The sequence below is a fragment of the Drosophila obscura genome, unplaced genomic scaffold (genome assembly GCF_018151105.1).
Source record: "Drosophila obscura isolate BZ-5 IFL unplaced genomic scaffold, ASM1815110v1 contig_1, whole genome shotgun sequence".
Lineage (NCBI taxonomy): Eukaryota > Metazoa > Arthropoda > Insecta > Diptera > Drosophilidae > Drosophila > Drosophila obscura.
This window is the reverse complement of record NW_024542679.1, coordinates 4,227,183-4,250,315: the sequence shown is the minus strand read 5'-3', so window position 1 is coordinate 4,250,315 and position 23,133 is coordinate 4,227,183. Positions and strand designations below refer to the sequence as shown.

The 23,133-nt window shown below is 47.6% G+C and overlaps 5 protein-coding genes across 5 annotated transcripts; 1 reads left to right on the top strand and 4 right to left on the bottom strand.

Moving 5' to 3' along the window:
* Positions 1 to 83: 83 nt before the first annotated feature.
* Positions 84 to 14,341, bottom strand: LOC111071556 (laminin subunit alpha). Its single transcript, XM_022362969.2, has 13 exons — positions 13,952 to 14,341; positions 13,602 to 13,748; positions 11,645 to 12,269; positions 11,364 to 11,573; positions 10,867 to 11,280; positions 10,532 to 10,804; positions 9,602 to 10,454; positions 8,877 to 9,531; positions 8,533 to 8,813; positions 8,038 to 8,263; positions 2,401 to 7,970; positions 2,119 to 2,333; positions 84 to 2,058 (listed from the first exon to the last, which is right to left on the bottom strand). Exons 1-13 carry the CDS (start codon positions 14,171 to 14,173, stop codon positions 599 to 601), a joined length of 11,151 nt encoding a protein of 3,716 aa, XP_022218661.2. The 5' UTR covers positions 14,174 to 14,341; the 3' UTR covers positions 84 to 598.
* A 3,993-nt stretch (positions 14,342 to 18,334) lies between these two features.
* LOC111071573 lies at positions 18,335 to 18,662 on the top strand. The gene is made up of 2 exons (XM_022362991.2): positions 18,335 to 18,443; positions 18,564 to 18,662. Exons 1-2 carry the CDS (start codon positions 18,410 to 18,412, stop codon positions 18,650 to 18,652), a joined length of 123 nt encoding a protein of 40 aa, XP_022218683.1. The 5' UTR covers positions 18,335 to 18,409; the 3' UTR covers positions 18,653 to 18,662.
* A 1,546-nt stretch (positions 18,663 to 20,208) lies between these two features.
* Positions 20,209 to 20,638, bottom strand: LOC111071570 (the record flags this gene model as incomplete). The annotated part of the gene is made up of 1 exon (XM_022362988.2): positions 20,209 to 20,638. A coding segment is annotated over one exon (321 nt), but the record flags the coding sequence as incomplete, so codon positions are not given.
* A 302-nt stretch (positions 20,639 to 20,940) lies between these two features.
* On the bottom strand, positions 20,941 to 21,770 carry LOC111071572. Its single transcript, XM_022362990.2, has 2 exons — positions 21,316 to 21,770; positions 20,941 to 21,259 (listed from the first exon to the last, which is right to left on the bottom strand). Exons 1-2 carry the CDS (start codon positions 21,380 to 21,382, stop codon positions 21,042 to 21,044), a joined length of 285 nt encoding a protein of 94 aa, XP_022218682.2. The 5' UTR covers positions 21,383 to 21,770; the 3' UTR covers positions 20,941 to 21,041.
* A 216-nt stretch (positions 21,771 to 21,986) lies between these two features.
* On the bottom strand, positions 21,987 to 22,712 carry LOC111071571. Its single transcript, XM_022362989.2, has 3 exons — positions 22,605 to 22,712; positions 22,359 to 22,547; positions 21,987 to 22,298 (listed from the first exon to the last, which is right to left on the bottom strand). Exons 1-3 carry the CDS (start codon positions 22,639 to 22,641, stop codon positions 22,192 to 22,194), a joined length of 333 nt encoding a protein of 110 aa, XP_022218681.2. The 5' UTR covers positions 22,642 to 22,712; the 3' UTR covers positions 21,987 to 22,191.
* Between the last annotated feature and the right edge of the window lie 421 nt (positions 22,713 to 23,133).

The window sequence follows — 23,133 nt, the reverse complement described above, 5'->3', positions numbered from 1 at the left end:
GTTTGGACGACTATAAGCTGCTCGAGTCAAGTAAGTGTTTTTTGTGAGAGCGAAATTAAAAAAGCGCACCAGTCGCTGTCCTATTTGAATATTTAATGATTTTAATATTTATTTGATTTCAAAGACAAAATACAAATGCAAAAAAGAGAGAGGGAGAGGCTATAGCAAAGATGGCGGTACACAAGTGTAAAATCTAACGAAGCGAATGAGTACGCGTAAGCTATTCATTCGACTCTGCATGCATTCCACAATCTCACAGTATCTCTCTCTTAAAGAATTTAAAAAATACAAAATGATATTACAAATATAAATTGGCACAAAGAAAAGGCTTATTTGCTACATGGATTATACGACTGGCAGATTTGCTAGAGGTCCCCTTAAATGCAGGAACCCCAGACTTTAATTTTGCCTGTCGATTGGGTATTGTTCGTTTTGGTAATTTGTTCGTTTTTCGTTGTCCTTCGCTTGCAAGTTTCGTCAACTTTCGTTCTATTTTCCTTGGGCATATTTTCATAGTTTATAAAATCCAAAATCGTTTGTCCTTTAAGCTCTTTCGAGGGTCCTTCTGTCCTTCCATCGCTCATCGCTATCTCTCTCTCTAGGCGATAGGACAGTAGCCCTGCCAAATATCGCCAGTGATCATATTTGGCGTAATTCGAATTGCTTTCCTGTTGATTTCCACATTGCTGATGCAGCCCTTAAAGGTCTTCTTTGTCTTGATGCCCGGTGCCTTCTGGAAGGCATGGTGTCCGCCCATAAACAGAGGACGATTCGTCTTGGTCATGGCTGAGGTCTCGTTGCCCACATCCGGATTGGAGCTGACAAAGTCCACGGCAATGTTGATGACAAACTTCGATTTGATGGCCTGGACATGGCGCGTCTTGCCATCGCAGTAGCTTTCGTTCGCGGGCAGCGTGAAATTGGTCATGAGAATGCTCTTCACATCCGATTTGACGGTAAAGTAGAGGGTATTGTTCGCCAGCTCGAGAATGGCATAGGAGTTTTTGCCGTGCACCGAGAAGATCAGACCGTCCGGCTCGCGGGGACGGAAATCAAAGCTGATGGCCATCTCGGTGCCAACGGTGAAGCGTTCAAAGAGCTTCACATACGGCGGCGTTGTGTTAATGGAGCTGCTGCTGTGGAAGAAGACTCCACGCTCCACCTGGTCGGAACATGGCACCACCGAGTACCTTGTGGGCTCCGTCGCCAGGGCCACGCCATCGAACTTGATGTCCTTCAGGCAGCCATTGAAGTACGATGTGTTGCCGCCAAAGTACGTGTGATTCTTCAGCTCCGATTCCACAAACTTTGTGATGCCGCCCACATAGAGTGGCATTTCGACGATGAGCACAGGTGCGTTGAGCTCCTGGCTCAGCTCCACCGAACCCGCCTGCTCCACGTGATTGATGATCAGGCTGACGCGTTTAGAGGTGCGCACCACCTCCACCGTGTGCCACTTGCCATCGTTCAGCTCCTCCTCACTGGTGATGTTCGCCGTGAGGCCAGCGCCCACTCTCAGCTGATAGGTGACTCGGCCATCCAGCAGATACACTGCGATAAAGTCATCCTTCTGCTTGCTGCTCGCATAGAAAAGCAGTCCATTCGGATGCTCTGTGCGGAACGAGATGCTCACATCGTGATGCCGTCTCAGTTTCACCGGCAGCGAGCTGATCTCCAGTCGCTGTTCCCTCAGCGAGTAGAAGCGATAGCCGGCCGTCTCGAAATCCACATCATAGTTGGGATCTACGGGCAGTTTGCAGCGCTCGTCGCTTGGCTGATTCATCTTTGGTGTGGGTCGTGTGGTCAGCGTTTTCTGTGGCACAGTGTTGGCTCCGAAAACTTCTGCTGGTTCTGCTGCTGTGGTTCGCATCGTCGTTGTGGTTGTGGTGCTGGTGGTTGTGCTAGTGGTTGTGGCAGGTGTCGTTGTAGTTGTTGTAGTCGTGGTTGTTGGTGCTGCAGTGGCCAGTGGCTTGTGTGTCGTTATTCTGCCTGGTGATGGCGGTTCCAGCTCATTGGCGCCACTGGGATAGTAATTGGGCAGCAGATCCGGTTCGTAGGCTGCCAAGGAAAAAGAGAGAATGAGTATGGGGGATCTTTAATCAACAATCAAACGCTTACCTAGTATATCCGGGGGACAGCCATTGATGTTGCCATTCTTCTTCTCCGCACTGTTGGCAAAATTAATGATCTCATCGTTGACGGTCACATCGCTGATGCATCCCACAAAGTACGCGAGCGTCGAGAGGGCACCGCGCGGCGTCTGATAGTTGTCCGGTAGACCCGCAAAGAATATATCCCCAGCCTCGATATATAGGGGCTCGGGGGAGCCCAAACTGTATGAAATTAAACAACAGATTAGTGGACAAGTAAAACGAGAGATACCTGAGATAGATAGCATACCGTTCCACCTCTTGATCGTCCACTGAGAGACGCAGCTCGCCTGCATTATGCTGCACTGTGACCACATGATCTTCGCCATCGTTGAGCATTCGCTGATCGATGACCAGTTCGTCGCCCTGACTCCTCAGCTTCAGATAGCCATCGTCGAGCGTGAGGCCAATGGTCGAGCTCTGATCATTGTTTGTGGCATAGAAGAGAATGCCCTTTGGCTGGCGCGTCTTGAAGCGCAGATTCAAATGCAGATCGTTGTGGGCAGAGATGTTGTTGCTGCGCAAGAATCCGTACTCGTTGGGGGCAAAGGACAGCACAGTAGAGAACCGCTCCGGGCAGCCCTCCTCCACGCCCGTGCCATTCACATACTCCGTGAGATCCACCACAATGCCAGAGATGATCACATCATCGATGCAGCCATCAAAGTTCTGTGGCACAATCTCCGAGTTGTTGAATCGTCGCGGATAACCACCGAAGTACATGCGACGCAGCTTCGGCAGCTCCTCGTCCGCCTCCGCGGGTGCCGTCTCATGGAAGAGCAGTATATCGTCGACCTTCAGCAGACCGGTGCGTCCATCGCGTCCAGCCTCCACAGTGTGCCACTGGTTGTCGTTGTAGCGATTGCTGCTGCCCGAGGAGACGCCACCGTTGCCCAGTTTAATGTTGAAGTAGACAGCGCCATCGACCAGCTCAATGGACATGTAGTGCTTGTCGCGTCCGTAGAAGAACAACAGCCCGTTGCTGCTGTCCTTGTCGGCCTTGAAGTTGAATTTGATGGTCGAACGGCTCTTAAAATTGTATGTGGCATTCAGTTGAACGAATCCATTGCCCTTGAAGCGCAGCCCCGTCACCGGTTTCTTCTTCTCGAGCAGGACATCCCGTTCGCGCACACCCTCGGCGTTATCCTCGCCATAGACAAAGTTCCAGAGGCCCACATTCTCGTCACCGATGCGCAGATCCTCAATGTCGCCGTTGAAGTAGTTCGCGGTGATATCCTCGGGCGCCGCAAAGTCTGGCGCAGCCGGATAGCCGCCCACAAACAGGCGACTATTGCGATCCACATGGAGTATGTTCTGGGAGCCCTCCAGCTGCGTGGCATCACTCTGATGCTCCACAACCTCGCCGTTCGGCAGCTGTTCGCGTATTGTGAGCTTGGCGACGGAACCGACGCGATCGACCACCGCCTGGTACCATTTTCCATCCGACACGTACTTGTCGTTGGTGATGCGCTGCGGCCCGTTGCCCAGATCGATGGTGAGTATCGGATAGCCATTGACAATCTCCACGGCCACAAAGTCCTTGTTCTTTTGCGCTGTGGCATTGTCGTTGCCCAGGAAGAACAGGAAGCCCGACTTCTCGTTGGTGCGGAAGAATGTCGACAGATTTGTGCGTGTGGCCAGCAGTTTCGCCTTTTCGGGTGTCTTCAGCTCGAGCACGGTGCTCGGGCGGAATTTGACGCCCACCTTGATATTGTTGGCAATCTGGCGGGCCGTCTCCACCTGCCGCTTCAGGTTCTCAATGTCCTGGCCGAGCTGAAGCGTTTGGGCGGCCACACGCTGCTGCTGATCCTCCACATCTTCGGCCAGTTCCACGAGCTTCGACACGGAGCCATCGACATTATCCAGCTGATTGTTGGCCTGCGAGATGTCCTTGTTGGTCAGATCCAGATCCCGATTGATGTTGTGCGCCTTCTCCAGCTCCTTGGGCGTCTGTGCGCTGACGGGCTGCAGGATTTCGAGGACATTCTTGAGTATTTCCAGGGCATCGCTGGCATTCGCATTCGAGCTCTTCCACATGTCACGCTGTGCCGCTGCCGGCAGCTGAGCGATCAGTATGTTGATGTCCTTCAGCTGCTGCTCCGTGGCATTGTTACGCTGCGAAATCTGCTGCACTTTGCCCCCCGAGCTGTTCAGTCGCGGCTCCAGATCGTCCTGCACCTTCTGCAGGGATTGGCGTGCCTTCTGCAGCAGATCCGCGGACTCGGTGTCCGCCTGCCCGGCCCGCGCTTCGATGCCGTCGGTGATCTGTGTGGCATTAGCCGCCGCGCTGATGGCATCCTGACTGAATTTCTGCGCTGCATCCACGGCCTCCACAATGCCCGAGTAGGCGGTGGCTGCCTTGATCGCTGGCTCCGCGTGGGCCGTCATGTCCGTGTATTGTTCGGCGAGATCCTGGGCCTTGATGGCTAGCTCGGCGGCTCTTATCTCCGCCTGGGCCGTCAGCTGCTCAGCCTCCTGATGCTGATCGTCGCGCTGTGGCAAATCCTCGTCCACATTCTTGTTGACCGTCTTTAGATCCTCGAGGGCATCGCGCAGGTTGTCCAGCTTCTGGCCAATCTGATTGAGCGTGAGATCCCCATTGATGAGGTAATTGCCGGCCTCCTGGATGTTCGTCTCCGCCTGCTGCTGCTGCTCCGAGACAGTGTCGAATTTGGAGTTGTCGAACGACTGCTTATTGACGACATTCAGGCGCTCCACCTCCGCGGACTGCGTCTCCGATTGTTCGCTCCAGTTGAACAGGTCCTCCAGCTTGTCGCTAAACTCTCCAATGTCGTTCTTCAGGGCATTCAAACTGCGATTCTGTTCCTTGATGGGCTGCACCAGGGCGTCCACCTCGTCGTACAGCAGACGCGCCTTCTCCAGCACCTGTTCGTTGGGCGTCAACTCGATCTGAGTGCCGTTTATCTGTCCCAGTATATGCAGTGCCTGCTCCAGGGCCGCATCGTTCTTTGTGCTGGCCGCCGTCTCGAGATTCTTGGACAGCGCCTCGACGGCAGCAATGGCCTCCCGTGCCTGTTCCGCACTCTTCAGTGCCTCATCGTAGGCGCTGGTTATATTACCCAAAGTGCTGCTCGATCTGTCGCGTATGTCCAGGGCATTTGCGAGCGTTTGATTCACTTGCTTTGCATAGGCCTTGGCATCAGCCTCCAGGTCGCTGTTGGATTTCTTTGATGGATTCAGGTCGACGCTGGTGGGATCCAGTGCCTTGATTTTCGGCACCAACTCATCCGCCAGGTTGTCGTAGTAGTTGAGCTTTTGGCTGGTGAAGAAGGCGAGCGTTACGCTGCCAAAGTCCGCCAGGACGCTGTCGATCTGGTAGCGCATCTTGTCGGTGACATCGAGCAGCGCATGATGGCAATTGTTGCACTCCTGGCAGCCCTCGTCCTTTATGAGCACCCAACGATTCGGACACGCATCACAGCGATCGCCAATGACGCCCGGCAGGCACTGGCACTTGCCCGTATTCGGATTGCAGCCAAAGCCTCGCGAATATCCCTGATTACAGTTGCACGGCGTGCAGCCCTCCTTCTGGTACTTCCACTGATCCACCGCACACCGATCGCACTGGCGACCCGTCACGCCCGGCTTGCAGGCACAGTGTCCTGTGTGGGCATCGCATTGCGTGGAGTTGGAGGCGGCACCGCAGTCACAGGCGCGACACCCCAGGCCCGACTCGAAGCCATAGTGATCGGCCTTGCAGCGATCGCAGCGCTCGCCAATCACATTCTCGTGGCAGGTGCACTTGCCCACAAAGGGATCGCACTCGAGGGTGCCCAGATCATCGCAGTCGCAGCTCTGACAGTTCTTCAGCTTCACCGCATCGCCGTAGAAGCCGGGCGCACACAGATTGCAAGCGGCCCCAAACGTATTGTTCAGGCAGCGCAGGCATTCACCAGTGCGCGTGTCACAGGAGCCCTGATCCTCGGGATTGATGTTGCCGGAGCAATCGCACGGCTTGCACACATCGCCCACGTTCTCGGGATTGCCGTAGAAGCCATTCGCACAGGATTCGCAGCGGGGTCCCGTGTAGCCGGGACGACACTCGCAATGAATCTCATTGCCAGACTCGGAGATCTCGCAGCTGGTGGCAAAGTTGTTCGAATCGAAGGGCAGCGGGCAGGCGCAGATCATGCAATCGATGGGCGTGCCATTGGTGGCATTGCCATAGTAGCCCGACACACAATCCTCGCAATGTTCGCCCTGGGTGCCGTGCTGGCAGCCCGTACAGATGCCCGTGGCACAGTCGCACGTCTCCGAGTGGCCGTTGCACTCGCAGGGGATGCAGTAGCCGCCATAGGGCCCGTTCGGATCACGATAATAGCCGGGCGCGCAGTCCTCGCACGAATGGCCCACATAGCCGGGCGGACAGGCGCATCGTTCGACGGCCAGGAACTGATATTCCGTCGTGCCATCGGCATCCTCATCCGCCAGCGACAGGTACACATCCGAGATGTGTGTGACGAGCGTCTGCTCCCAGTAGTTGGCCCTAATGTAGATGGCCTTCAGGTCGCGCAGCACCATCATAAAGTCCGCCCGCGAGACAATCTTTCCTGCGTGCGTCTGGAAGTTCGATTCGACCATCTGCAGGCGATTGGTGAACGGCATATTCCTGCTCGGCTGCTCGTAGCTCTGATGCACCAGGACCTTGTCCTTGCCCATCAGAATGACATCGGGTGCCACGATCGATTTGCCATCAAAGCCCGAGGTAAAGTGCAGCGTGTAGGCCAGATCTCCGCCATAGGAGGAGATGTGACTGTTCTGATTGAGTAGGTAATCGAGGACGCCAAAGTATGCGGGTCGCTCGTCGCTCACCTCGCGCGACGTAAAGTCCGCCTGCAGCGTCGTCTCGTTCAGTTGCAGCTCCTCCGGGGCCACGGCCCACAGCTCAAATTCGATGGTCTTGTTGTTGTTGTTGAACTCCGCCGTGCTGATGGACACCTGACGCAGCAGACTGACGTTGTAGACACGCAGATAGGCGCTGTCACAGCGCGAGGTCTTGCCAAAGCAGAAGCAAGTGGTGCAGCCATCGGGATTGCTGTCCTGCAGATTGTACGTGCCATCCATACACTGATCGCAGTCCCGCCCGACGGCATTCTTCTTGCAGAAGCAACTGCCATCGATCTTGTCGCACACCTCGAGCTCGGTGCCCGGCGTGTGGCACGAGCATTGCTCGCAGCGCGGGAACTGATAGTAGCCGTGGGCGCATACATCACAGGCTCTGCCCTCGATGTTGTCGCGACACTCGCAGGTGCCGTTGAACATGTCGCACTGTGTGTTGCCATTGGCAATTCCCAGATAGTTGCAGTTGCACTCCTCACAGCCAATGACCTGATGGAATCCATACGTATTCGGGGCGCACTTCTCGCACAGATCTCCAATCACATTCGGGGGACACATGCACTCGCCGGTGGTGGGCTCGCACATGGCGCTGCTGGGGCACTCGCATGGCTTGCAGTCGGGGAAGCCATAGTAGCGACTGCGGCAGGTGCCGCACTGCCTCTCAATCACATTCGGTTTGCACTGGCACTGTCCGCCAAACGGACGGCACTCGAAGCTCGTGGAGCCCGCGTAGTCGCAGTTGCAGGCCAGCGCTCCGCTGTTGTAGTCCGAAGTCACGGAGAAGACGGCCTTCTTGCAGAATTCGCTGGCATTGTGTGTGATGTGGAAGTCATCGTGGCCGCAGTTCGTGATGAATTCCTTCGTCTGATCGAGGGTTGCCTCCACCAGCAGATCCTTGTTGTATTGCTTGAGCGGCACCACAACCAGATAGTCCAACCAAACCTCTTGCGGGCGATCATTCTGTGGATCAGAGTTATAGCATTATATGGGACATACTTTCGGGGGGCTAAAAGATCGCATTGCTTACTGTAATTGTGAAACGGAATTCATCAGCAATGTCGAACCAGTCGTATTCGCCGCCTGGACTGATGACACCGCGGCAGCCAGAGCTCGAGGGGCAATGCTCGATATCGAAGTGTCCATCGTATTGGTTTTTGGCTGCTGTTAAAGTGAAGTATACCTGATATTTGGGATGCTTTGGCTGGTAATACTTCACCAGAATCACATATCGATCGGACTCGGGAACCTTTGACCTGTGGGAACATTATAAATATATTATTTATCTATAAAAATTCTTAATTTTCGTCAGCATTAAGCTATTTGTCGAGTATCGCTAATAAACATAACCTGAAAGCCCCATATGTGCAACTATCGACTACCACTACATGGATCGATAGGCATATCTATCGGTTTCAAAGCCAAAATTCAAACAGAGAAACTTTAAACATTCCCAAGTACACATTAAATATACAAATTTCCACTAAAAAAAGGATGCATATCTGTAGATAGAGGGCACACTTACTCAATCACAATGCTACCCTCTTGCTTGCTATCCAAAAGCACGAGTTTGACACGCTCATCGAGCGCCGCATATGGTGGTTTGTTCGTGGCAATGCGATCCTCGTGATCTGTTTCGAATTCAATCTTCTTGGAGTCCGGCACAGAGACAAATTTGGACGTCGAACATTGCTGATTATGGATGACACAGACGGGACTGGGATTGATGTAATCAATGGACCATTGCTCCACAGGAATGGCCGTAACCGAAATGATGGGCACACGATACTCATCCGAAATATCAGCCTAAAGGGAAACACGATTTATAAATATATTTCTGTATTATGCCGTGGATAAAATGCAACTCACATAGATGATAACTGGCTGCAAATCCTCCTTGCTGATGTAGAAACTCTTCTCCAGGCCATCATCGTTCACAGAGGTGCGACAGACGGTGGAATACAGGCAGGGATAGAGCAGCACAGATGTCTCCGAATCCGGATCATTCTTCAGTCGCAGATTAATGTAGTACGTGTTCGAAAAGTTCCTGTGGCTAATGTAATCAATCACAAAGATGTAGCGCCCACTGTGTGGCACATCCACAATGTAATTGAGCTCTGGCTGCGATCGGCTGAGCACTGGCACATCGCCCACATGGCTAACAATCTGCAAATGCTCCGGATCGCTGTAAACTTCGGCGGGCTTGGCCGGCTTGCCATTCGAACCGATGAGGAAGGGCACACTGGTCGGCTCAAAGACCTCCACGGAGGCGTACTTGTAGTGGCGGCACAGCTCCATGTTGCCCAATTCGCACGGATTCGATATCTGACGCGTCAGAATGGAGGCCTCGTAGTAGGCAGCGGGCAGCAGCACAAAGTAATCGAGCATCACATTCTTGCTGGCTTTTGTGGTGAAGACATAGCGTGGTCCCGGATCCAGAACAATGGCAGATGGCTTCAGACCCTGGGGTCCGGATACCGTGACGAATTTCGGCTCCTTTGTCGGTTGCAGCAGGACCTTAACGCTGCAAAAAAAGAAAAAAAAAAACAAACGAAAATTAATGCTAGTCAGAGGGTTGCTCGAGGCATACGCACTTTTGATCCACTTCCTGGGGATTCTCCGACTGTATGAGTATGGTGGCTGTCACATTGTCATCATTGGGATTCACATAGCGCAGGACAATGCGATAGAGGGAGGACTTGAACACCGTCAGCTCATTGCGCACCTCATTCTGTATCGTATTGAACACCACATAGCCCTTGCTGCTGAATCCCGGGAACTCCTGTTCGTGGTAATCGTAACGCACTTGCGTGCCCGATGGCAGCGACCCATCCTCGTACTCGTACTGGAACTGATGCAGCGTAGGGAAGTAGTGGGTGGTGAGGGGCTGCGTGCAGGCACGTCCCGTGACACGGGGATGACACTTGCACTGGCCGCTCGTCTTGTCACAGACACTGGCCCACGAGCCACCCACATCGCACTGGCAATCATTGCAGCCAAACAGCGATGAGCTGTCCAGATCGAAGGTGCCGTCGCGGCACTCCTTGCAGCGGCGTCCCTGGGTGTGCGGCTTGCACGGACACTGCCCGGACTTGGAGGCGCATGTATCCAGGCCAGAGATGGTGCCGTCCGTCCAACAATCGCAGTTCTCGCAGCCATCCGGATTGCTAATGTTCAGATTCCAGTAGAGCGGTTTGCACTCGTCGCAGATGCGTCCCGAGACGCGCTCCTTGCACTTGCACAGCTCGCCCACGGGCACCGAGCCACAGCCGGCGAATTTGTCAATCACGCCCGCAGGATCACAGTTGCAGTCCTCGCAGCTGGGGAAATTGTAGAAGCTCTCCTTGCACGCATCACACTGGCGGCCATCGAAGTTGGGCTGGCACAGGCACTGGCCATCGGCATTGCACGTGACGCCCTGTGAGCCATGCGAATCACAATGGCAGGCTGTCGAAGAGAAAAAACCTCTGCATTAAAGCCCTGCTCGCTAGCTGCAGCTGCATTTCTGCACTCTTTAAACTCACGCAAACAATCCGGATAGCTGTAGTAGCCAGCACTGCACAGCGTGCACTGTTTGCCGGCAAAATTATTCAGACAATTGCATTTGCCCGTGTTGTCGCAGGTGATGGCCGAGCTGCCGGTGCTCGAGCAATTGCAGGGCTTGCAATCCGGATAGTTGTAGAAGCCAGGCAGACACTGATCGCAGCGGGGACCACCGAAACCTTCGCGACAAATGCACTGGCCCGACTGTTTGTTGCATATCTCCGACTCTGTGCCCTGATTGTCGCAATCGCAGTCTGGGAAAAGGGGAGAACAATCATGGATTTGCAGCTGATAGAAGTGCCCCTTCTCTACTCACATGAACAGGTGGGATAATTGTAGTAGCCATGCTTGCATCTCTCGCAATTATCGCCCCCAAAGTTGGTCAAACATTTGCACTCTCCAGTCGTTACATTGCAATCGTTTGTGATGGATCCAATCTGATTGCATTCGCAGGCCTTGCACTCGGGAAATCCGTAGTAGCCCTCGGCACACTGTTTGCAGTAGGAGCCGGCAAAGTTGATTTTGCACGGACACTGCTGTCCGCTCTCCGCCTCGCAGTGATAGCCATTCGTGCCATTCAGATTGCATTCGCATTCGCGACAATTCGGATAGCCATAGTAGCCGTAGGCACAGGAATCACAATTGGGCGGCTGGAAGGCGGCACGACACTCACAATTGCCAGTCTCCTCCTCGCAGTGGCCCGTCGAATAGAAAAAGTCGCACTGGCAGGCTAAGGGGAATCAAGAATCACAATAAGGGAATCAGAAATCAAAGCAAACTTTTCATGGCATAAATCTTGAGGATTCCACTTACGACTGCAGACATCCGTGTCGTTCCAGTGTTTGCCCTTGGGTCGATACCATTTGGGCTTGCATTTGTTGCAGTTGATGCCTACGGTATTGTGCTGACAGTTCTGGCACACGCCACCGCCATCGTAGTGGCCATGAATGTCCAGAGAGAGACCCTTGCGATTCACATCCTCATCGTATTTGCATTCCGTGCTGTGGCCATGGCAATTGCAGGCTAAGTAAAGAAAGGAAAGAAATCTAGCATCAAAATATGCCCCGAAATGTGGCAGAATATTCTGAACTTACGCTCGCAATTGAAGGGTCGCGCATTGGTGTTTTGGCGCCACTTCTTTTGCTCGAAGCCGGGACAACATTCGTTGCACTGAATGCCGCACGTGTGATGCTGACAGCGGCAGGCGAGTATCCTAACCGGACTCTTTGGATCCTTCACGTCGCAGGTGTCCGCATGGCCGTTGCACATGCAGCGACCACCAATCGAAATGTCCTTGATCGAATAGAAGTAGCGACGCGTCACCGTGGGATCCTGCCGGGCGACAGACATCAAATGTCCCAACAGATTCTTGGTACGCAGCAGACGTATCCGCACATTGGTGGCACGTGTCCACTCCTGCAGCACCGACGAATTAAAGTAATTTGTGCTGCTCGGCCGCTCATTCAGCAGCATCACGGGTATCTCGCCATTCTCCAGCGGCACAATCTTCGAGTATTCTGTGGTGCAGATGACATCATCGTCCCGTGAGATGGGCTTGTACGTGTCCTTGCCAAAGTACGTCTCACAATCGGCGGGCGTGTCCGAGAAATGCTGCCAGGGCGTCCAGGTCTTGCCATAATCCACGGATTTCTCCAGTGTCCAGAGACCAGGACGTGGCGAGTTTCCCATGCGTATGAATAAGTAAGCGACATGGAATTCCTATACGAGAGGAAGCAAATTCATTGAAATTTATTATGTACACACACAGCCACAGATAAACTACAGCAATGAGATCACTGGACGGAGAGCAGAGGGAGCAACTTCAAACATTCATGATCTTGCGTTTATTTGGTTTTCTGGTGGCTCTTGTTTGCTTTTTCAATTTGGATTCAATTGAAAAGAGAGACACGACAAAACATACAAACAAATGGGGATATATGTATGTACACAGTGATATATGTACATACGTATATATACATGAATATTCTTTGATTTGTTTAGTTTTGTGTTGGCATATTCCATGTGGAAGTTCAACATAATTACGCCACATGTTCCAACTGAAAAGTCTCCCAAATGAAGCTCCAAGTGAACAAAATGCTGTCTAAGCTAAATATAAACTATTAACTCAGCTACAAATGAAATTCTCTAGCACAGAAATGGAAGTCTCTTGCACAGAAATGCATTCTCTGTACATGAGCAAAAAATTGCAATAAAGACACACGCAAATTAATGGCCGAGTATGAGATCATATTGCAAGAGCAATTATTCTATAAAATGCTAGAAGAAAACCTCTCTAAAACCCCTTGCCACCCCACATGCTGCGTATCGTATACCATTTCCGTTGCCACATAGATTTGACCTCAGAGCCACTACTATATACGCGTATTTGAGACATTTTCTGGCGGCAGATAAGCCTGTAGCCTGTGCTGGCTATAGTTTGCTTTATGCTGCTTGCTGCCTCCAGCGATAAGCAGCAGCAGCAGCCATTCTGTTCTGCTCCCAATTCTCGTTACCGAGTGTCGCAGCATGCTGTGGGCATTTTGAATTTAATTCCATGTGCTTATCGCCTTCTGAAAAAGAGTCAATGCTCTGCGTTTCTAAGCAGCAACAGCAGCAAACAGAATGTAAGCCGAGACTCCCTTCATTCATACACTCAGAAACGAGTACATATATGCCACACATATCTCTCTCTCTCTCTCTCTGTGTCTTTGCTATATATAGAAGGGCTTTACTCCGCTGATAACCCCAAACGATAAACTCCAGAGCTCCAGAAGCTTCAGACATCAGCAAAATATTTCAATGGGCATTGGAGACCGACTCTTTTGCTGGGGTTTCTGCTGACGTTGTCGAAATGAAAGCCCATTAAAAATTGTTTTCAAATTTTACGAGACGAGACAAGACACGAACAGAGCTAAGGAGAACCTGAAACCCCGAAAAACAAGTTGCATTAACACGCACAACCCAACACACACTCTCTCCTCCTCTCTCTCTTTCTATCCTTGCTTTTGTGCGTTTTCTTCTGCTGCTGTTGGTGCTGCTGGTTGGCCTTACCTGTTCAAAATTGATGGTCAAATCGACTTCATTGTATTTCATGCCACGGGACAAGGGCGGACTCTGCCACCAGGCCTCGGTGCCATCGATTGCATTCTCTGGCGGATGATTCTTATCCGGCACATTCGGATCACACACATCGCAGACCTACGGCAGAACAAAAAACACATGTTAGAAAAATCCAAAGATTTCCAGCAGTTCCAAGATATTTTTAGAGCATCCAACCAACGTGCATCACATGGGGCACACACACGCGATAGATACATATGTATCTTGTATGTATACCCATGAAAAAAAGAAGATTCTTTTTTGCTTTTGGGGCGTTGGTGGCGTGGTCCTTTGGTACGAACCTGTCCCTGGATAACCGAATAATCAATATGATCATTTTCCGTATTGGCGCCCACCAACTTGCAGTAGAGCTCGGGTCCATCGGTGTCCTCGCCACATGTGGCAGTGGCAAATATCTTGCGGCCAGTGGCTAAATTGAAGTACGGAGGCGTTAGCTCCGCCTGGCATTGGGTTATCGCTAGTAGCAGGCACAGGGCCACACCAACAGCCCCTGGTTGGCCCATTTTAGGGCTGGCGATAAGCAGAAATCCTTTCCACAGACCCCAACTTCCGGTTTCACTCTTGTTGATTTTCACTTTCTTATCTTGTTTTTCGGTTCGATTTATTTCTTGTATTTATTTCAGAGAGCTCATCCAACCGCACTGGATGGCTCCTCGCGAGCAAGTGATGTCACTGCAGCGAGAAGTTTTCCTCGAGACCGAACCCGGGATCCCAAACAGAAACCAAACCTTAATCTCTCGCACCAGCTGGCTGGGCGCACTTCGTGTCCCATCCGATCCGATCGTCTCTCGTTCATCTTCGGCTGTGCGGCCCCTTGGAGCATAAAATAATCTGTCTTTTTTTTTTTGTTTGTCAGCCTTTGTTTTGCTCTCACCGTTTGTTTACTTTTGCTTATCGTCTCTCGCTCTCTTTCTCCGTCTTTGCTGTGTGCTTCGTTATTCGCCGGCCGGCTGGCTGGCTGGTCCGGAGACGAAATGGAAAATGGAATCGAAGCCAAACAAATGAGAAACTGGTTTTCGCTCTGAGGAAATGCTTGGAATGGAATCAGATCTCTGGTGCGTCGTCTCTGTCTGCTGGTGAATGGAGGTTAACATTTTGTTTATTTTGCTCTCTGCAGTTGAATACTCTGCCCAGGAGCATGGCGGTTTTGAGCAAGCGTTTGATATGGGAACAAATTGTGGCGTTGGGTCAAATTATGGCTACTGCTGGAATTACAGCTCAATTTATACTATGCTTAGTGCAGAATCTCCACACTTACGGCAACTATTTACGATGTGCTGCCGGTGATCAATGAAATAAGATAATCCCAAGGCATCCATCGATGTACGATATTAGATTCCCTCCTGCCTATGCCATGCCAGTGACAGAGCCTCAGGCAAGACGCTGCACCGCGTCTTTACCATTTTTGAAGGTGCTTGGTTATGCATGGACGAGTACCAGCATATCTAGAAAGATTCTCATTAGAATTATTGTATTAATTTGAGCAAACTGTAATAAATATGCAATTTCGCTGGCCCAATACTATGTGCAACAGAAAGATCCATCGCAGCAGGGGTGCGGTGCGTGCGTCCCACTGCGCTTCAAAGTCCATTAAAATGGAAAAACTATGCACATGTAGTTAACTATTGACAAGTTCTATTAAGCTAGCCAATACTAGAATGTATGCCTTTTAATTTACAACAAAAGTATTGTTAATTGTTAATTAGCCTGCAATTGTCTAACTTTAGCGCGAACACGTCCTGGTTCGCGGTTTTTATGCAAGCGTGTTTTAAGTCGATACCATATCGATGGCAGATGTCATTAACATCGTATAGAAAATACCGATAAGATTACCCCATCCCTGTTTCGGTACTGATTGTCCATCACTCTCCTTTTGGAACATGGCGGAAACTACGCAGCGGCGTGAATAAACTGGCGGTGGCGGGCTCGCGATCGTTAAACAAATCAGACAATTAGAAAAGTGCGTGAATAAATGATCTAAAGCTCTTCCTAATTCAAAGTATTGTTTTGTCGCGTTTTTTAGTCGTGTGTTGTGCCAGAAATGGGTAATTGTGAAATAGCCTAGCGGAATGGGCCCCGCTAGGTTATAAAAGCAGTGCAAGTGTAAGTGTTGTGTGTTCTGGCAGAAAGTGTTTTAATTTAGTGAAATAGCCTAGCGGATTGGGCACCGCTAGGTTATAATCCAGTGCAAGTGTCAGTGTGTGTGTTTTCTGGCAGAAAGTGTTTTAATTTAGTGAAATAGCCTAGCGGATTGGGCCCCGCTAGGTTATTAAAGCAGTGCAACAAGTGTCAGTGTGTGTGTTGTGTTAAAAGAACTGCGCAATAGACTTAAAAGTTGCGAAAAAAAGTACGTGGATATTTGTTAATATAAATATACATATTCTAAAGTAATTCCTAATAAAAAGCGATCTTGTTTTCTACCAAAAGTGTTTTAATTTAGTGAAATAGCCTAGCGGATTGGGCCCCGCTAGGTTATTAAAGCAGTGCAGTGTGTGTTCTGTAAAAAGTACTGCGCAATAGACTTAAAAGTTGCGAAAAAAGTACGTAGATATTTGTTAATATAAATATACATATTCTAAAGTAATTCCTAATAAAAAGCGATCTTGTTTTCTAACAAAAGTGTTTTATTTAAGTGATATATGTAGTCTAGCGGATTGGGCCCCGCTAGGTTATAGAAGCAGTGCAAGTGTCAGTGCTAGTGTGTGTGTTCTGCCAGAAAGTGTTTTAATAAATGAAATAGCCTAGCGGATTGGGCCCCGCTAGGTTATTAAAGCAGTGCAAAAAGTGTCAGTGTGTGTGTTGTGTTAAAAGAACTGCGCAATAGACTTAAAAGTTGCGAAAAAAGTACGTAGATATTTGTTAATATAAATATACATATTCTAAAGTAATTCCTAATAAAAAGCGATCTTGTTTTCTAACAAAAGTGTTTTATTTAAGTGATATATGTAGTCTAGCGGATTGGGCCCCGCTAGGTTATAGAAGCAGTGCAAGTGTCAGTGCTAGTGTGTGTGTTCTGCCAGAAAGTGTTTTAATAAATGAAATAGCCTAGCGGATTGGGCCCCGCTAGGTTATAATACCAAAAGTGTTTTAATAAATAAAAATAGCCTAGCGGATTGGGCCCCGCTAGTCTATGATCCCGTTATAATGTCAATGTATGTATCGAAAAGTCTCTTATTTTGTGTAAAATAAATGAAGAAGAGTAATTTATTATTAAAAGTAAGCTCTAGTCGAGTTTCTTTTTAGCAGTTTTTTTTAATATTTGTTTTATTTTTTTGTGGTGTTACAATCTATCACAATAGCCACCCGCAATGCTCGGACACGCGCAGGGTTCCGTTAGAAGTGTCCGTGTATGTGTGTGTAAAAGAAATCGAAAGCGAAAATAATGCAGCTGAAACATGTTCAATCATGTCTAAAACCAAAATAAAATTCGCGTTCGTTTAGCCCACCATCGCCAAAATCCGGAGAAAAAGGAACAAAAAGCAGAGCAAAGAAAAGCCACAACAGACAGAGAAACATCAGCGAAATGCAGCGCGCCGCCCCGAAAGTACTGAATTTTTGCCTATCCCGATTCTCAGGCACCGTTATGACATGTGGGTGTGTGTGCAAAAGTGCGCGAAGAAATCGAAGGTGAAGTCGAAACAAACTCGTCGAAGCCTGTCCGAAAAAACACAAACTGCAGCCCAACCATCAACAAAATGTTGAAGTTTATTGCTATACCGATTAAATAAAGCCAAATGCAGAGGAAACCAGCCAGCAGCGGCAGTCGCGCAGCTGCTGCGCTGCAAGCATTTGAAAATCACGATCAGAACTAAAAAATTGTGCGAGATTCATGACCAAAGCGTTGCCATCGCTGCCAGCGTCGGCAGAATAAGCAACGCCAATTGCCACTTGTTGACAGCATGGGCTCTTTTTTGGGGGCAGCTTGCCTAGCCTCTTGGTGGTTTGACTTGCCACGGGGCGATCAAATCGCAATGACAAAAATAACTGCATTGATCAAGACTGGCGCTGCCGTGAGTGTCAGAGCGAGTTGTTTTTGGCCCCAATCGTCGGTCCGTGGAACAGCAGCAGCAGCAGCAGCGACGTCTCTGTAAACGAGTTCTTATGACGTAATTCGCAGCGACGCCACGTTTACCGTTTCTCTTGCTCTTTCCGCTGTTGTTATTGTTGCTGTTGTTGCAATGCACGCAAATGAACTCTGTCGAAAAAACTATATGGAAATATTCGGTTATATGAAAAACATTACTAGTCTGGTCGGAAAAAATCGCCGCGATTACAACATCCAACAAGAAGTTCTTGATTTAGCCTGTCCCACACACACAACCGCAGTGCACAGTGGGACAAAAATGTGGCTGAAAACCATTGTAAGTGGTAAGTGAATTTTATTTTTATCAACATTTTATTTCCATTCCATATACAAAACACAAACTGCCAATATAGTAGCAGGGATCTCCTTCCGGGGGCATTATCCAGTTCTGCGTCTGCCAATCGTTCGTCATCTAGGGAGTGTTTTTTTTAGAACCTTTGAATTCATTTACGGCTTTTAAAGGGCTCGGACCTTGCCATCATATTCGTTCCACTGTGGCAGTGCTGTCAGCGTTCACGTTGACGTCTGCGTCGCCGCTTACTCGGACGAGTTTTCACTTATTCGCGATTGCATGTTCGGATTGGTGTTCAATTTGGTTCTAAATCTCGTCGCGTGTGGTGCATGGAACCGCAGCTGTTCTCCTTCGTTGTCCGCCATGGTACTGCTGAAAGTGATTAAGTATCTAGTGGGTTAGTGAGAGTTGTTGTCCACACACAAAAGTCAGAAGATATTCAACAACCACAATCTTTGTCTATTTGCATGTGTCCTCCTGTGCGCTCCTGCTGCTGTGGCTGCTCTTGCCCGCGAAGGATGCGTGGCGCGCGTATGCCATGAGCTGTCCCAGAACATGACATCCCTCAACAAAATGTTTAAATATCATTTGCTGGAGGTCAATTGACCCCCAAGGAGTGCGGACATAGAAAGATCGTGTTGAAATTCTTCCGTTTATTTTTGTTTTTGGAGTGCCAGTTTGTGGCTCAATCAAGTCTTTTGTTATGGAATCCATAAATAAAAAATACCAATTCCACCCACACCTACACTTTGATAATTCAAACTCATTTCGGGGGTAACGGCACAGTAGTAGTCATGCAATAGAATGGCGCATTCGCTGACCTTCAGAGCTGCAGAGGTATTTGCGCAATCGTAGAAATCCAAAAGATATTTTTAATTTCCTGTTAATTATATTGCATTCGTTCGAGTGGAACTTAAAAACTGTTCTAATGAATTACACGCTAGAGATACACCAAATAGTGCCTGAGCTTTGGATATTCCCCCCTATAAAACACCAAAAAGAAACCCCAGAAATTAACAGCGTGAAACAGGTCTATGCATAACGAGGTCTCTCTCTCTCTGTTTCTCTTTAGATAACTCAGATCTCGTTATGACTGATTGTACAAACAACAGTCGACAGGCACACAGTATTTACAATTAAATCCGGGCTAAAACAATGCCAAAAAAGAAGGTGCAAAATAAATAAAACAAGCATAAATAAAACAGATATCATGACAAATTAGCATTTGATCGCGTCGTCTGTCGCGACGTCACTCATAAGCATCTTAGAAGCCAGCAAAAACTATGGATTTCACGAAATTAAGTAGCGAAAAAATCCCCGTTTTTCGATGTCTGACATTGGGGGCATTCAGAGGGTGAAAAGGGGGGCTTGGTCGCGACAGATAGAGACGTCATTCACAGAGACCGTCCCATCGAACCACGAGCCACACTTCGCATTAATTCATTCATTGATCATTAAAATGATTGATACTTTTTTTTATAGCATACTCTCTCGCCTAATAATAGTATATTTTTTTTAGTTTTCACACAAAAGATGGGTCAAATATCGCATGTTTAGTCGGAGGCGTCAACATTTAAAGACGTCATATTTAATGTATTCAAGGTGTATTTAAATGTTGTGTATTTTTGTATAGCAATGATTTCTATAGCACGAGTCGTTGCTCCAAACTATGAGCTAGAAGTGAGGACGTCATAGATTTTTTATTTAATTTCGAGAAAATTTTCCAAATATTTATTGAGATGTTGTATAGACAGAGATATCAAGAGATTCACGTGATTTTAATTTAAAAATGTATCAATAAATGAAGACGCATTGATTTTTGATGGAGATTTCTTATGGTATGTTGTATAATTATATATATCTATTGTTATGGTCTTTTAACAATGATATATTAGTATTTGGGTTCACGAGACTTGGATGTTAATACATAAATTGAACGAGAAACAGAGAAACGTCATAGATTTTTATTGGAGTAGAGACCTAGAGGAGTCTTCATGAACTCAAAGATCTCTAGGAGGTATTTTTCCATAAATTTAGCGGGTAAAACGCCCCGATTTTCCTCAGATTTTACTCAAAAAATGTTTGATTAAATTATTTCTTAATGGGAAAACTCTTGACAATAAATATTTATATTTTATATTTTTATATTTATTTTTAAAATTTAATTTATTTTTTTAAATACAGCAGATATAATTATCATTTTGGCATTCAAGATTCACGAGATTTTAAACCATAAAGTGTAAAGAGAAATATCACATTTATGTCCTAGCATTACTGATCCTTGATGAAGGACCTGCCAAAGTTCATGACGCTGCTCACGAATGTCAGCATCGATGTGATCATCGAATGGGCGTGCTTGGAGCTCTCTGTGGTGTCTCCAGAGGCGGAAGTGCTGTCATTATTTCTTTTGATTTTAGAGGAGATTTTGATCTTCTTTAGATTTCCCGACGGCACTTCGGCGCTGCTGAAGAGACGATCGAGTCGTGGGAAGACTAGCTTTCGGTTCCCCCCCCACTCGCCGCTGATTTCGTTGAAGCGATCATCGTCCTCGTCACTAAATTTGCCGTGGGGAAAGGCATTGCCTTTGAGAGGGGAGTTCGAAGATTAAAGAGTATATATACAGGTTTATTTTTGGCACTTACCTATGAAAATTGTGACACAGAAGATAAGGAATATCGCCAAGATATGTGATGAATGCATTTTTCTTGATCTTTCACTTGATTTTGAGAACAGATTGAATCGAATGCCCCTTCCACTGGGATTTTCACAACAGAATGAATCGATTGCTACAAAAGAGTGGAACTTTATAAAGAGATTTGTGGCTCGGAAGTGTCGCCGGATGATGACATACGTGATGGAATGAAAAGCCAGCAATGCGCACGTTTCACCAAAATAATGTCTGTTTTTATTATTTATAAATTTAAAGTTAAATCTAAACACATATAGCCATAACCATAATTAACACGAAATCTATGTAAAAATAGCTAAAACGTATCTATAGATTCTGAATGCGGTTTGAGGTTGTAGGTTTAGGCCGTAAATTGAACAATTCGTAAGCATTATCCACTTCTGCATCCGCCAATCGTTCGTCCGGTACTGCGGGTGTTTGCCAATAGATTTCCTCGAGCTGCTGCTGGTGGGAGAGTTGTTCTGTGGATTTTCCAGTGGGTCTTGGGCCCATCACCATTCCCGCACATAAACTGCTGCACATTGCTGCAAAAGTACATTGATAATTGTCAAATAAACAACACTAAATGTGAAACACTAACCGAAGAGTAATAAAAGTCCACAGAAGAAGTAGAATTTAAACGGAACGCTGCTGCTGCTGCTCTTCATGATATGTGATTGATCTCTGGATACGTTGAATCTGTGGCATTAACTGATGGAAGAAATACGGATGCCTTCCCATTTTATATAAAACAGAAAAAATCACGACAGAAATGCTCTGCTCTGCGCTGATTGGTGTTGAAGGAGGAGACCAATCGATGGACGGTCGCCCTCGACTGTCTGCTGTCGTCGTGCGGGAGATTATGCAAAGTATCTGCCGAAAATAAAGACAAAACAAAAAAAAAGAAGCAGAGAATAAAAGGCTCGAGGCGGCGGCATTCTGTCTGTCTGTCTGTATGTCTCCCTCCCCCCATATTCGAGGTGGGGAAATACGCCTGGGGGCATCAGTTGCCTCCGTTGCCGTTCGATCTCCTACCGGTCTTTGACGTCGTCGATTCATTCGGGGGCACGTGAACGTTGAGCTTGTTCGTGGATTGATTAATTATTGATTTAATCGCTGGCTAATTTGCTAGACGACACCGACGACGAATGTTTGTGTAGAGTTTCATATTTCATTGCCTCATTTGTTGGTAAAAGATAAGATAAAAGTGTGCCATTCCCATGCCCTTTCGCTCGAGAGATCTTAGGGGGATTTAAAGTTTAATGATTTAATTTTGTGACGTTGCTAAAGAAAGGGTAGTCCAGAGCCTTAAACACAGGGAGAAGGGACAGAGAATTTTCTTGCTAATTCTTAAATATTCAAATAATTTTCTTGGTCTCTTAGATGATAAATAATACTTTACGGTTGAAGGAATTTCTTAAGGACAATTTTATAGCAAAGAAATAATTGATTAAACATTAAGAAACATATCTATTGATTAATCCTTTTCGTGACCAAAGAAAATGGTCCATCTTTCGTATGTGGATGTCTGTTCGCACAGATACGATTCCATTGAGCAATAGACATTGCTATAATCCGTGAATTCTAAGGACATCGATCGTTTAACCATTAGAACTTAAAGAAAACTTCATTCATTTCACTTACCTTTTCCCTCCTGACATTCAGCAATATCCATGAGGCACTTTGAGGCATACTTTCGTATGCAACCCACGTCCTCATCCAAGCCACAAATGGCACTTGATTCCACCACAGTTTGATTGCAACTCTTCTCCAATGGACAGGGATTTGAAATGGATGTGGAAATGCATGTGGAAATGTACAGAAATGCACACACTGTAAAAATTGCATTGAATTACGGTTAAAAGAGACTTTTATTCATGAGATACTCACCCAGAAAGAGGAGATACATCATTACGGTGGTCTGCATTGTGGGTACCAACCGCCGATGGCAAAAGTTTAGAGCGCACTGCGCCAACAAAATTTATAGCGACAATTAAACTGAGCAAATAGATAACAATTAAAAGTGATAAGATTGTCGCATGGGTTAACCAGTTCGTGCGCTACAGCTTAATACTGGCAAATAGATAAAGAAACTTATCAGATTATTAAAGATAGCGAATGATCTACGGAATATATAGAAATTATGGGCCGGATTGATTCATAGAAGTATCTTAGGGTATAAATTGAGCTTTAGGATTATCTTCAGATTATAAATTCTGCATGAATCCACTTAAAACGCACTCAAAATCCCCTCCTTGAGTTCCAGATAAGCAAGGGCAATGCCATAAAGCGATAATTTTTAATGAGTATTAAATATCTCTATTGTCTCTCTTTCTCGCTCTCAGTCTCGATTCGTTAATTCTTTTTGATCTCTTTGTACGAGTACCATGGGCAAGATTTTTTTTTTTTGTATTTGTCT

Coding starts and splice junctions, on each gene's coding strand:
- LOC111071556 (XM_022362969.2), bottom strand. CDS start 14,173: ATGGGCCAACCAGGGGCTGTTGGTGTGGCCCTGTGCCTGCTACTAGCG. Junction 11,574..11,644: donor GCGACCCTTCAATTGCGAGC/GTAAGTTCAGAA, acceptor TTCTTTACTTAG/CCTGCAATTGCCATGGCCAC. Junction 10,455..10,531: donor CAGCTATCCGGATTGTTTGC/GTGAGTTTAAAG, acceptor TCTCTTCGACAG/CCTGCCATTGTGATTCGCAT.
- LOC111071573 (XM_022362991.2), top strand. CDS start 18,410: ATGGTACTGCTGAAAGTGATTAAGTATCTAGTGG. Junction 18,444..18,563: donor AGTGATTAAGTATCTAGTGG/GTTAGTGAGAGT, acceptor TTGCCCGCGAAG/GATGCGTGGCGCGCGTATGC.
- LOC111071572 (XM_022362990.2), bottom strand. CDS start 21,382: ATGAAGAGCAGCAGCAGCAGCGTTCCGTTTAAATTCTACTTCTTCTGT. Junction 21,260..21,315: donor TGGACTTTTATTACTCTTCG/GTTAGTGTTTCA, acceptor GTACTTTTGCAG/CAATGTGCAGCAGTTTATGT.
- LOC111071571 (XM_022362989.2), bottom strand. CDS start 22,641: ATGCAGACCACCGTAATGATGTATCTCCTCTTTCTGG. Junction 22,548..22,604: donor GATGTATCTCCTCTTTCTGG/GTGAGTATCTCA, acceptor CAATTTTTACAG/TGTGTGCATTTCTGTACATT. Junction 22,299..22,358: donor TGAATGTCAGGAGGGAAAAG/GTAAGTGAAATG, acceptor CGATGTCCTTAG/AATTCACGGATTATAGCAAT.